The 13,795-nt window shown below is 38.3% G+C and overlaps 1 protein-coding gene across 2 annotated transcripts in view; it reads right to left on the bottom strand.

Moving 5' to 3' along the window:
• Positions 1-13,795, bottom strand: part of COL24A1 (collagen type XXIV alpha 1 chain) — a 392,623-nt gene that overhangs the window by 157,771 nt on the left and 221,057 nt on the right. For both annotated transcript variants that reach the window (XM_040232413.1, XM_040232414.1), the window contains exon 26: positions 1,725-1,778. In XM_040232413.1, coding sequence (XP_040088347.1) covers positions 1,725-1,778 — 54 coding nt within the window. The remainder of the gene's footprint in view (positions 1-1,724; positions 1,779-13,795) is intronic.

Below are 13,795 nucleotides of genomic sequence, written 5' to 3'. Positions count from 1 at the left end.
CCATTCCAGTATTCTTGCCTGGAGAATCCCCATGGACAGAGGAGCTTGGTGGGCTACAGTCCATGGGGTCGCAAAGAGTTGGACATGACTGAAGTGACTTAGCACATACACATAGGGAGTTAATGAAGGTTTCTCAATATGCTTTATCCTGACCCATCAAAAAAAGTATTCCACTAGTAATATGTGGGCTGGATTAGAAGATGGAAAGGGAAAGTGAAAAGAAAGAAAGTGAAGTCTCTCAGTCATGTCCAACTCTTTGCAACCCCATGGACTGTAGCTTACCAGGCTCCTCCGTCCATGGGATTTTCCAGGCAAGAGTACAGAGTACAGGAATGGGTTGCCATTTCCTTCTCCAGGGGATTTTCCAATCCAGGGATTGAACCCAGGTCTCCCACATTGCAGGCAGAGGCTTTACCATCTGAGCTACTAGGGAAGAGAGTCAATTTAAGATAAACTAATAAGATTATGTCTGAGGGGGTAGCCTAGATTGATTATTAGAAAAGATAAACTGTAAAGAAAAAACTCTAAGACCTGCTAAAAAGATTAGGCATAGAGAATGAGATGATTAGATAAGCAAGGGGCATGAATTTGATTAGATAACTCAAGGGACAATGGCAATCCACTCCAGGACTATTGCCTGGAAAATCCCATGGACAAAGGAGCCTGGTAGGCTACAGTCCACGGCGTCGCAAAGAGTCGGACTCGGCCGAGCGACTTCACTTCACTTCACACGGAGACAGTGGAGGACAGAGGAGCCTGGCATGCTGAAGTCCATGGGGTCCCAGAGGCAGACGTGATTTAGTGGCTGAACAACAACAATGGAAGAAAAGGGAAATGCAAAGATGGGTTCGCTCTATCTGGAACACTGGGAGAACAGAGATAGGTATAACACAGACCAACAGAAATGAGAAAATTGGGAAGAGAACACTTTGGATGTGGGGGAGGGGAGGATGAATTTTAAATATATTGTTGAACTTAAATTAACAATTTCAGATGGAAATAACTGAAACACTATCTAATTTACTTCTAATCCTGGCTCTACTTAATTATTCACAAAGAGTAGCCTTGCATTAGATGACCATGCTTCCACATTACATTCAGCGAGTCAGGTTTCAGTCAAAGGTCCAAAATTTTCTAGTGATAATGAGTCAATTAAAAACAATTCAAGAAAATGTCCTTGTTGGTTTCAAATAAAGGAATACTTCTGATTTTTTTCAAAAAAGACTCTTAAACTTGAAACTAAATATGGAAAATCACTCCCAAGATAATAATTTCTAGGAAATTTTTAAGCAGATTACAATTTCCATCACAATAGCCAAAAAGATCCATGAATAACTTCATACTGGAATCCAAGAGGATATAAAGAGATTGTGACTAAAACTTGGATCAGGCAAAGTGATAACTTATTCTTCACTTTCAAAACTGTTTCCTTTAGGGACTTGTTCTCATAAAGTAGATTTAAATATTTTCTAGTCATATACTTAGACCATCTATTTCATTTTTTCCCTTCCAAGCACATAATTATAACCAAAAGAGTACTCTACTCTTTAAAATTTAGAAACATGTATACTATCAGCTATATTTCAATATATTTAAGAGATTCAGTATAGGTAATGCATTTTAAGTTATGAGTGATTTCTAATTCATAAAATATCATATGAATATCCCTCCTTTGAGTTTATCTTAGAATCCTCACTATTGAACAAAACAATGAAAGAAATTACCTTTTCACCAGTGCTTCCAGTCACCCCAACTTCTCCAGGTAAACCAACAGATCCCTTTTAAGAAAAAGTATAATAGAAAATACATATATATTTTATTGCCATTATAGCATCCTGGTTTTAAATCTGTAAACACTATGTTTCTAACTCGTTCTAAATTCTAAATTGTCTTAGAGTAAAATTGTTCCTAGTATAGGTGTCTTGCCTAAGATTTCACATCAGAATTAATTATTCAGTCAATCACCAAATATATATGAATGTCTCATTTGTGACAGGCCCTGTGCTGGGAGGCATGGAGCTTTAATTGTCCTTGTAGAACAGGTCAGTGGATGTAATAAAAACTCCTGCAATTTTTACAGATTCTTGATGTGGATACACTAGCTTAAGAAATCATTACTGTGACTTCCTTCTTTGAAAGCTCCTCAGTACATGAGGGAATAGCACATTAATTCACTCAAAAAATATCAGGTGCCTACCTTGTGCCTTGCCCTATGCTAGTTGCTGAGATTTCATTAGTAAGCAAAGGAGACCTAAGACCTGCCCTGATGAGGCAAAAAATCCTATAGAAATAAAAAAAACTAAATCAAAAAGTGAATAATTATAAATTATGATAAGAGGTTCACAAAGGAAACACCTGTGATGCTGAGGTGGAGGATAAAAGACATATTTTCACAAAAGATGGTCAGGGTAAATCTGAGACCTAGCTGAAAGTTCAAGAATAAGAAGAGGCCAGCCAGCCAAGGGAAGAAAGGAGGAAGAGCTTTCTAGGCACAGAAAATAGCTTGAGTAAAGAATGAATTTGGCAGAAGTGAAAGAAGGCAATCAGTAACACTGTTTCAGAGTGAACAAGGTTCATGGTGCATCTATTTTTATGGATTCTGTCTCTATAGATTCTTTCTGCTTCAAGCAGTGTAGAAAGCAAAAATGGTAACATAGAACAAGTTTCACAAGAGTATAATCCTTCTCCTGCTGCTGCTGCTGCTAAATTGCTTCAGTTCTGTCCGACTCTGTGCAACCTCAGAGACAGCAGCCCACCAGGCTCCCACCAGGCTCCCCCGTCCCTGGGATTCTCCAGGCAAGAACACTGGAGTGGGTTGCCATTTCCTTCTCCAATGCATGAAAGTGAAAAGTGAAAGTGAAGTTGCTCAGTCATGTTTGACTTAGTGACCCCATGGACTGCAGCCTACCAGGCTCCTCTGCCCATAGGATTTTCCAGGTAAGAGTACTGGAGTGGGGTGCCATTGCCTTCTCCTGACTGACTTCAATTATGAAGTTACTGTCTTTTATTTAAAAATGTATGAAATGGGTTTCCCTGGTGGGTCAGTGGTAAAGAATCTTCCTGCCAATGCAGGAGACACAGGCTCAATCCCTGGCCTGAGAAGAGCCCTCATGCCATGGAGCAACTAAGCCTGTGTACCACAGCTACGGAGCCCGCACTCTAGAGCCCAGGAACCACAACTACTGAAGCCTGCATGCCCTAGAATGCTCAGCAGCAAGAGAAATGACCACAGTGAGCAGCCCTTGCACCACAACTAAAGAGTAGCACTTGCTCGTCACAACTAGAGAAAAGCCCATGCATAGCTACAAAGACCCAGAATAGCCAATAAATAAATAAATGAAATTATATTTATTAATGTATGAAACATTGTCTTTCCAATAGATACTTTTCCAAAGATACTACTTCAATAGATTATCATATAATAATACATATAAACCTTAGAAGATACCTGAACCATGAAAAATGGCTTGCTGTATTGAAACTAACTGAAGTTAATATATAGGGGCATGTTTTTATCTACACACGCATATATATATATATATATATATATATATATATAAAGAAAGCTGAATGCAGAAGAATTGATGCTTTTGAACTGTGGTGTTGGAGAAGACTCTTGAGAGTCCCTTGGACTGCAAGGAGATCTAACTAGTCCGTTGTAAAGAGATCAGTCCTGAGTGTTCACTGGAAGGACTGATGTTGAAGCTGAAATACCAATACTTTGGCCACCTGATGCGAAGAGCTGACTCATTTGAAAAGACCCTGATGCTGGGAAAGATTGAGGGCAGGAGGGGAAGGGGATGACAGAGGATGAGATGGTTGGATGGCATCATTGACTCAATGGACGAGTTTGGGTAAACTCCGGGAGTTGGTGATGGACAGGGAGGTCTGGAGTGCTCCAGTTCATGGGATCGCAAAGAGGTGGACATGACTGAGCGACTGAACTGATAAATGTATCCTCACCCACATCTATCTGTTGATTATGTATACACTAACATATGTTAAACACTTGCTATATGTCTGATTTAATCTTTACAACAACCATATTTGATAGTATTATTATAATTCCCCCTTATAAGGCAGATGAGTTAAGAAGCTTTCTAAAGTATATGACTTAAATAGTATAGATGAGTTTAAGTGCCTACTGAACACTTGAAATATGGCTAGTCCACACTGACATGTGCTATAAATGCAAAAGACACAAGGTTTCAAAGACCTACTACAAAAAGTTGAAGCTGAAGCTCCAATACTTTGGCCACCTGATGTGAAGAGCTGACTCATTTGAAAAGACCTTGATGCTGGGAAAGATTGAGGGCAAGAGGAAAAGGGGAAGACAGAGGATGAGATGGTTGGATGGCATCACTGACTCAATGGACATGGGTTTGGGTAAACTCAGGGAGTTGGTGATGGATAGGGAGGCCTGGCGTGCTGTGGTTCATATTGTCACAAAGAGTTGGACACAACTGAGCGACTGAACTGAACTGAATTACAAAAAGAATGCAAAATATCTAATTAATGACTATTTACATTGATTACATATTAAAATGATAATGCTTTGGATATGTTAGTTGAAGTAAATATTAATAAAATCAACTTCACTATTTTTTTACATTTTTGAATGTGGCTACTGGGAAATTTTAATTTAATTTGTGACTTACATCATATTTCTATTGGATAATACTAATCCATATTTTTAAACAACATGCTAATATTAGTAGTTATATCCAGATGAAAGGGACCTAATAATTTATTTCTATGGTTTTTTAAATTTAAGGGAGTGAAGGCTTTCATTCTGAAACAATCAATGATCAATGGTCAGTTAATCAAATCTGAGCAGAAACAATGAAATTTAACTCTTTTGTGAGACAATAACCAAAACAGCAGAACCTAAGAACTGCCTTATAGCTCAAATGGTAAAGAATCTGCCTGCAATGCAGGAGACCTGGGCTCGATTCCTGGGTCAGGAAGATCCTGTGGAGAAGGGAAGGTCAATCCTCTCCAGTATTCTTGTTTGGAGAATCACACAGACAGAGAAGCCTGGATGGCTACAGTTTGTGGGGTCTGAGTCAGACACAACTGAGTGACTAACACTTTTCTAAACACAGACTAGTTAATTGAAGTGGGAAGGGGAAACTCCTTTTCCTAACACATCAAATTTAAGTGAATGAATGGAGTAGGGGCCATTTAGCTTATCCAAACAGTGGAAACAGTGTCAGACTTTATTTTTTAGGGCTCCAAAATCACTGCAGATGGTGATTGCAGCCATGCTATTAAAAGATGCTTACTCCTTGGAAGGAAAGTTATGAACAACCTAGATAGCATATTGAAAAGCAGAGATATTACTTTGCCGACTAAGGTCCGTCTAGTCAAGGCTATGGTTTTTCCTGTGGTCGTGTATGGTTGTGAGAGTTGGACTGTGAAGAAAGCTGAGCGCCGAAGAATTGATGCTTTTGAACTGTGGTATTGGAGAAGACTCTTGCAAGTCCCTTGGACTGCAAGGAGATCCAACCAGTCCATCCTAAAGGAGATCAGTCCTGGGTGTTCATTGGAAGGACTGATGCTAAAGCTGAAACTCCAGTACTTTGGCCACCTCATGTGAAGAGTTGACTCATTGGAAAAGACTCTGATGCTGGGAGGGATTGGGGGCAAGAGGAGAAGGGGACGACTGAGGATGAGATGGCTGGATGGCATCACCGACTCGATGGACGTGAGTCTGAGTGAACTCCAGGAGTTGGTGATGGACAGGGAGGCCTGGCGTGCTGTGATTCATGGGGTCACAAAGAGTCAGACACAACTGAGCAACTGAACTGAACTGAATACTGACCACGCATACCAGAGTAATATTACCTACAAAAATATTTTACTTAGCCCACAGTTCACACAAACTAATTTTCAAAAGCTGAATAAGGTGCTAAGATTTATTAGTCTGGAGGTTTTATATTAAAAGTTTTTATATATAAAGATTTATAAGATGCCTGGCTTCAGATGACTAGCATACTGTATGCTAGTGTATTCTCAAAGACAAATATTGGATGAGCACTCTTCAGTTCACCATAGTCCCTGTCAATCACTCATCTCATATCTAACCATTTCACTTTTATTACCTGCATGATCCCAATAGGGTATTTGAGTTTGTCACTCCTGATGTCAGTATTGGAAGGTGCAGTCCATGAAAAGGGCATAATTGGAAGAAATAAGTTCTTATTGGAAAGACAAATAACTCCTAGGATTATATCCATTTCCACAGGGAATCTTTAATGAAACTTAGCTAGAGAGTTCAGTTCAGTTCAGTCGCTCAGTCGTGTCCGACTCTTTGCGACCCCATGAATCGCAGCACGCCAGGCCTCCCTGTTCATCACCAACTCCCGGAGTTCACTCAGACTCACGTCCATCGAGTCAGTGATGCCATCCAGCCATCTCATCCTCGGTCGTACCCTTCTCCTCCTGCCCCTAATCCCTCCCAGCATAAGAGTTTTTTCCAATGAGTCAACTCTTCTCATGAGGTGGCCAAAGTACTGGAGTCTCAGCTTTATCATCATTCTTCCAAAGAAATGCCAGGGTTGATCTCCTTCAGAATGGACTGGTTGGATCTCCTTGCAGTCCAAGGGACTCTCAAGTCTCTTCTCCAACACCACAGTTCAAAAGCATCAATTCTTCGGTCCTCAGCCTTCTTCACAGTCCAACTCTCGCATCCGTACATGACCACAGGAAAAACCATAGCCTTGACTAGATGGACCTTAGTCGGCAAAGTAATGTCTCTGCTTTTGAATATGCTATCTAGGTTGGTCATAACTTTTCTTCCAAGGAGTAAGCGTCTTTTAATTTCATGGCTGCAGTCACCATCTGCAGTGATTTTGGAGCCCAAAAAAATAAAGTCTGACACTGTTTCCACTGTTTCCCATCTATTTGTCATGAAGTGATGGGACCAGATGCCATGATCTTCATTTTCTGAATGTTGAGCATTAGGCCAACTTTTTCACTCTCCTCTTTCACTTTCATCAAGAGGCTTTTTAGCTCCTCTTCACTTTCTGCCATAAGGGTGGTGTCATCTGCATATCTGAGGTTATTGAGATTTCTCCTGGCAATCTTGATTCCAGCTTGTGCTTCCTCCAGCCCAGTGTTTCTCATGATGTACTCTGCATAGAAGTTAAATAAGCAGGGTGACAATATACAGCCTTGACGTACTCCTTTCCCTATTTGGAACCAGTCTGTTGTTCCATGTCCAGTTCGAACTGTTGCTTCCTGACCTGCATACAGATTTCTCAAGAGGCAGGTTAGGTGGTCTGGTATTCTCATCTCTTTCAGAATTTTCCACAGTTTATTGTGATCCACAAAAAGGCTTTGGCATAGTCAATAAAGCAGAAATAGATGTTTTTCTGGAACTCTCTTGCTTTTTCCATGATCCAGCGGATGTTGGCAATTTGATCTCTGGTTCCTCTGCCTTTTCTAAAACCAGCTTGAACGTCAGGGAGTTCACAGTTGACATATTGCTGAAGCCTGGCTTGGAGAATTTTGAGCATTACTTTCCTAGCATGTTAGATGAGTGCAATTGTGCGGTAGTTAGAACATTCTTTGGCATTGCCTTTCTTTGGGATTGGAATGAAAACTGAGCTTTTCCAGTCCTGTGGCCACTGCTGAGTTTTCCAAATTTGCTGGCATATTGAGTGAGGCACTTTCACAGCATCATCTTTCAGGATTTGAAACAGCTCAATTGGAATTCCATCACCTCCACTAGCTTTGTTCGTAGTGATGCTTTCTAAGGCCCACTTGACTTCACATTCCAAGATATCTGTTTACAGGCCAATAATTCAGATGATTCTACTTTTCTGTTTAAATAATGTCACCATGGACATTTTCTGTGTATCTCCTAGTGCATGTATGTGTGAGTGGAAACCCAGGTGTCCAGTTAGAAATGAAAGTGCTAGGCTATGGATTAGATGCATCTTCTGTTTTACTATATACTCTCTCACATGCTAGTAAAGTAATGCTCAAAATTCTCCAAGCCAGGCTTCAGCAATACCTGAACCGTGAACTCCCTGACATTCAAGCTGGTTTTAGAAAAGGCAGAGGAACCAGAGATCAAATTGCCAACATCTGCTGGATCATGGAAAAAGCAAGAGAGTTCCAGAAAAACATCTATTTCTGCTTTATTGACTATGCCAAAGCCTTTGACTGTGTGGATCACAATAAACTGTGGAAGATTCTGAGAGAGAGGGGAATACCAGACCACCTAACCTGCCTCTTGAGAAATCTGTATGCAGGTCAGGAAGCAACAGTTCGAACTGGACATGGAACAACAGACTGGTTCCAAATAGGGAAAGGAGTACGTCAAGGCTGTATATTGTCACCCTGCTTATTTAACTTCTATGCAGAGTACATCATGAGAAACACTGGGCTGGAGGAAGCACAAGCTGGAATCAAGATTGCCAGGAGAAATCTCAATAACCTCAGATATGCAGATGACACCACCCTTATGGTAGAAAGTGAAGAGGAACTAAAAAGCCTCTTGATAAAAGTGAAAGAGGAGAGTAAAAAGTTGGCTTAAAGCTCAACAATCAGAAAAGATCATGGCATCCAATCCCATCACTTCATTGCAAATAGATGGGGAAACAGTGGAAACAGTGTCAGACTTTATTATTTTGGGCTCCAAAATCACTGCAGATGGTGACTGCAGCCATGAAATTAAAAGACGCTTACTCCTTGAAACAAAAGTTATAACCAACCTAGATAGCATATTCAAAAGCAGAGACATTACTTTGCCGACTAAGGTCCATCTAGTCAAGGCTATGGTTTTTCCAGTGGTCATGTATGGATGTGAGAGTTGGACTGTGAAGAAGGCTGAGCGCCGAAGAATTGATGCTTTTGAACTGTGGTGTTGGAGAAGAGTCTTGAGAGTCCCTTGGACTGCAAGGAGATCCAACCAGTCCATTCTGAAGGAGATCAGCCCTGGGATTTCTTTGGAAGGAATGATGCTAAAGCTGAATCTCCAGTACTTTGGCCACCTCATGCAAAGAGTTGACTCATTGGAAAAGACTCTTATGTTGGGAGGGATTGGGGGCAGGAGGAGAAGGGGATGACAGAGGATGAGATGGCTGGATGGCATCACTGACTCGATGGACGTGAATCTGAGTGAACTCCGGGAGTTGGTGATGGACGAGGAGGCCTGGCGTGCTGCGATTCATGGGGTCGCAAACAGTTGGACACGACTGAGTGACTGAACTGAACTGAACTGAACTGATCAATATAAATAAATATTTTAAGACAATAATGTTGAGTGAGAAAAAATTATACATCCTTTTCAAAAGGATTTCGTTGTTGTTTTGTCATTTACTTGTTAAGTCGTGTCTGACTCTTTGGCCATTTGATAGACTGTAGTCTGCCAACGTTCTCTATGGGATTTCCCAGGCAAAAATGCTTTCCCAGGGGATCTTCCCGACTCACAGATCAAACCTGTGTCTCCTGCACTGGCAGGCAGATTCTTTACCACTGAGCCACCAGGGAAGCCAACAAAGGATACATCTTTATGAAAACATTTTATGCAAAATTTTAAAATAAATATAATAATAGCATAGTTTGTTACTGATGTAAAATACATGGAAATTACATACACAACTTCAGAGTAATGGTTTATGTCTATGTATATAGACTGGTAGCTCATTGTTATTTTAATTTGCTTGCTCGTTAACAGGCAAGCTTTTGTTGTTGTAAGCCACTGATATTTTGAGATTGTTTCTTTCTGCAGCAAAATTTAAGCCTAATGTGATTGATGCAATGTGTATTTCAAAACTGATGAACTCTGGCATTTATTTATTTAAAAAACAGGTGTTTTTCCTTCACTTTCTTCTAACCCACATACTAAAGGCCCTAAGTGGTGGTGGAACTGTAAGGAAAAAGAAATTTGGAATTCTAAGTCACTTTGTACGGGAGAGCTACTTGGTAATACCGGCACTGGACTATTAACGTCAGCAAAAACAGCTTCTTATCAAATGAAGCCTATAAAAATACTAGGTTTATTTGTCATAGCTGTTAATATTCCCTTAAAAATGTAGTGAATTAACATGTGTTGACATAAAATTGTAAAGCTTTGTAACTCAGTTCAGTTGGCTTATTCAAAAGGTAGTCTCACAGAAATGATTCTATAAATAAAGATGGCATAGAGTACACTGAACCAATTTCTGGTTTTGACTGCAATTAATTTATTCAGTAAGTACAAAATGATCTGAAGAAAATAAAATTGAATGCATATTTATTTACTCATGTAATAAGCTATATGCTAAGAGTGGTACAGGATATAAAGGTGCATAAAATTTAATAAGAATGAATAATCTAGTAAACTGGATAAAGAAAAGCATATTTTCTGTAAGTTAAGGAAGAAAAATAAAACCTATATAATGCAAAGACAGAGGATATTGTATTTGGTTGAGAACATAAGGAAAAGCTTTACAGAGAACACACTATTTGAGGTATGGCTAACTGTTGACAAGATAAATGATGAAAGTATATTCAAAGCAGAGGGAATGATTTGAACAGAAAGTAGGAGGTAGCAAATGATGAAACATTTGTCAAAGATAAAGTAAATCCAGATCATCTGGAGCACAGGATATGTGTAGGAAAGAGACTTGAACAGATATATGGGGATGTACTATTGAGGGCTTTGGCTGTCAAGTGAGACATTTGTATTTGTGGTGCTTGCAGAAGAATTTGTGTTTGTAGAAGAATCATTGTAGGTTTGAGTAAAGGAGGAATATAATCATATCTGTACTGAAAGGATAGTAATTTAACAACATTATGTTCAATGTGTGGAAATGGGAAAACAAAACAGAAAATGGTGTGAAGAGTTAGAAGCTATTGTAATAGCACAGGTTGACTGTAATAACTCTTATGACAACGGTAACATGACTTGGAACAGCAGCTCAGGGGAGAGGCCAGTGTCAGAGGAAAGATGAATTAAGTCATGGGACAATTATGGCTCTTAGAGAGTTTATTCTGAAATATTAATTTGTGAGTCCATAGAAAAATCAATCCTGAAATCATAAGAATGATCCAGTACATACAGTAATAGAACAAAAACAGGAGAGAATTTTAATGAAGATTCTTTGGAAGCAAGAGATAGAGAGAAAAAAAGGGAAGAGTCAGAGAGGAGGGGCCCAGGAATGTGCAAAAAAATGTTCAAGAAGGGAAAATTTTTAGATAGAGAGAAATCGGTATTATGTGGGAAGGGTTGAAAAGGATAACTATTGAGACATTCATAGGATTTGGCAATTAGAAGGCTGGTCGTGATCTTTAAGAACAATTTAAGTATCTTGTGTGTTTGAATATAATTTTGCCAAAGCGAAAGTGGGAAAAAGTTGGGTGGTTTATTATTTTAAGAAGTGTGATAACAAAAAGGAAGAGGCACAATAACTGCATGAGGACATAGTTTAAACATAAAATTATTTTATTCAGGCTCTAAATTTTATTCTCTGCCAAATAAAATAAACTTATCTCCAATAGAAAAATAATCTTCTGAATAGAAGGAAATTATATTCAAAACCTATTTTTTGCTCTATTTCACAAGATGAGTTAAAAAAAAAAAACAGGCTAATATTATGGCTTATTCCAACACATTTGTATCAGAGAAAAGATATTAGCAGGTTTTATAGGTTCTCAAAGTCTGTGAGTTATCTCTAGATAAGGTCCCAGAAGTTATCTCTATATAGCTTCCTTGCCCTGTGAATGCTTTGTGAGTTACAGAACTCACATGTGTTAAGTAAAGGTTCTCTATAACCTCTTCTTTATTGAAGAAAGCACTGTTTAAAAGGACAGATTAAGCTGCCAAGACTTGCTCTAATTTTAACCCATGAAACCTTAAGCGCCACATATGCCAATGAGAGCCAAGGACAGAAAATTATATATTCAATTTTAAAGTGCTCAAATGCAAATTATGAGTATGTGAAAATGCACACAATTTATCCATATTTTTAATCTGTGGACCCTCAGAGTAAAAATATGGTTTCCTTTTCTGTTCCTTTCAATTCATTCTTCTTCATTTCAAAACAAACGTTGAAATCGTTCACACAATTGTACTAGCTATGTCTTGCTGCAGAACAAATTACCCCAAAGTCAGTGGCTTTAAAACAACAGACACTTATTATCGCACAGTTTCCATCATTCAAGAATTCAGAGTAGCTTAGCTTGGGTGATTCTGGCTCAGAGCTTCTCATGTGGTTCCAGTTAAGATTTGACATGGGCTGTAGTCATCTGAAGACGTGACTGAGAATAGGGAATTCATTTCCAAGAAGGTTATTAGCTGGAGGCCTCAGTTTCTTGCTATGTAGGCCTCTGAACAGTTTGATTATGTAGCAGCCAGAGTGAATAATTCAAAAGAGAGACTAATCCAAGAGAAAGAATAATCTAAGAGAGAGAGTGAGCAAGAAAGAAGCTGCAATGTCTTTTATGACCTAGTTACACACTGCTGCTTCTGCTGTAGCCTATTCGTTAGAAGTGAGTCACTAAGTCCACTACACACTCAGAGAGTGAAATAAGATTGTCTCCCAGAAAAGAGGAACATCAAAGAATTTGTAGACATATTTTAAAACTATCACAATGACTCAATTTTATTCTTGACTTGACTTGATGTTTTATTAAGACTTGATCCCTTCTAATAATTTCCTCCGGTTTTTCACATCTATTAAGTTAGACACTTCAGTAGAAATATTCTAAGTAGTTTTAGAATGATGTACATTTTCCCAAAGATGAAATGCATAAACTTTCATTCTTAGTTCATTAGTTATGATTATGTATCATGTATAAGACATTATACTAGTCAATTAATAACTAAAATATAAAGTTGATAATAAAAGTTACCATAAGATAAATCACTGTAGAGCATCAGATAAAGGAGGAGTCAGCAATCCATGACCCTGAGAGCTGGCTGCCTGTTTTTGTAAATAAAGTTTTGTTGGAACACAGCCATGACCATTTATTTACCTTATTGCCTATGACTGCTTTCATCCTATGAAGGCAGAACTGAATGGTTGGGACGAAGATTGTACGGCCCACAAAACCCAAACCATTTCTGTTGGGTATTTAAGGGAAATGAAAAGTAGTTGTTGAAGCCATAGCCTCAACTTAAAAGAATTATCAGCAATTTACACCTTTTTGATAAAGAATTTTCATTAAAATTGTTTCAAAACACCTATACCACCTCTAACACACATTAAAAACAAACAAACAAACAAAGCGTACAGCCAGAACATGATATGCTATCTGTCAAGAGCTAGATAACTATAATAATTGAAAACATTTCACTTTTTGCAAAATGGGATATGTAATAATCTATTTAAAGATTTTATTAGAGCTAGTGAAAACTCAGAAGACCAAAAGGCCTTATATATAATAAATAACTTGCTACAATTGAAAAGGAATATTATTTTTTTCCCCAAAAGTCAGTAAAACTCTAAAATACTCAAGTTGAATTTTTTTTAAAGTAACCACATCCTACTGAAAATAAAATTAGGATATTTCCTAGTTAAAGCCAAAATGTTAAAAAAATTTTATATGAAGTTCTTAGATTTGACAATTATCTTAAAAAAGAAAATCATTGTGCCTTAACTGTGGAACTATTCTGTATTATTTCAAAATTTCTATTCAATGTAAAAAACAATCATACTTACAAGGATAAAGAATTTCAGACACCCAAACACTTCAAATTCACTTGAAAATAAAATATACAAGGCTAATTCTCTACAATTTAGTTCTGTTTTATCTTAGAAACACATTAACTTCAGTGTTTACACTGATACTATTGTGTGTA

This window comes from Oryx dammah, unplaced genomic scaffold, assembly GCF_014754425.2.
Source record: "Oryx dammah isolate SB20612 unplaced genomic scaffold, SCBI_Odam_1.1 HiC_scaffold_28, whole genome shotgun sequence".
Lineage (NCBI taxonomy): Eukaryota > Metazoa > Chordata > Mammalia > Artiodactyla > Bovidae > Oryx > Oryx dammah.
Note: the sequence above shows the minus strand (reverse complement) of the source record. Positions and strands in the feature narration are given on the sequence as shown.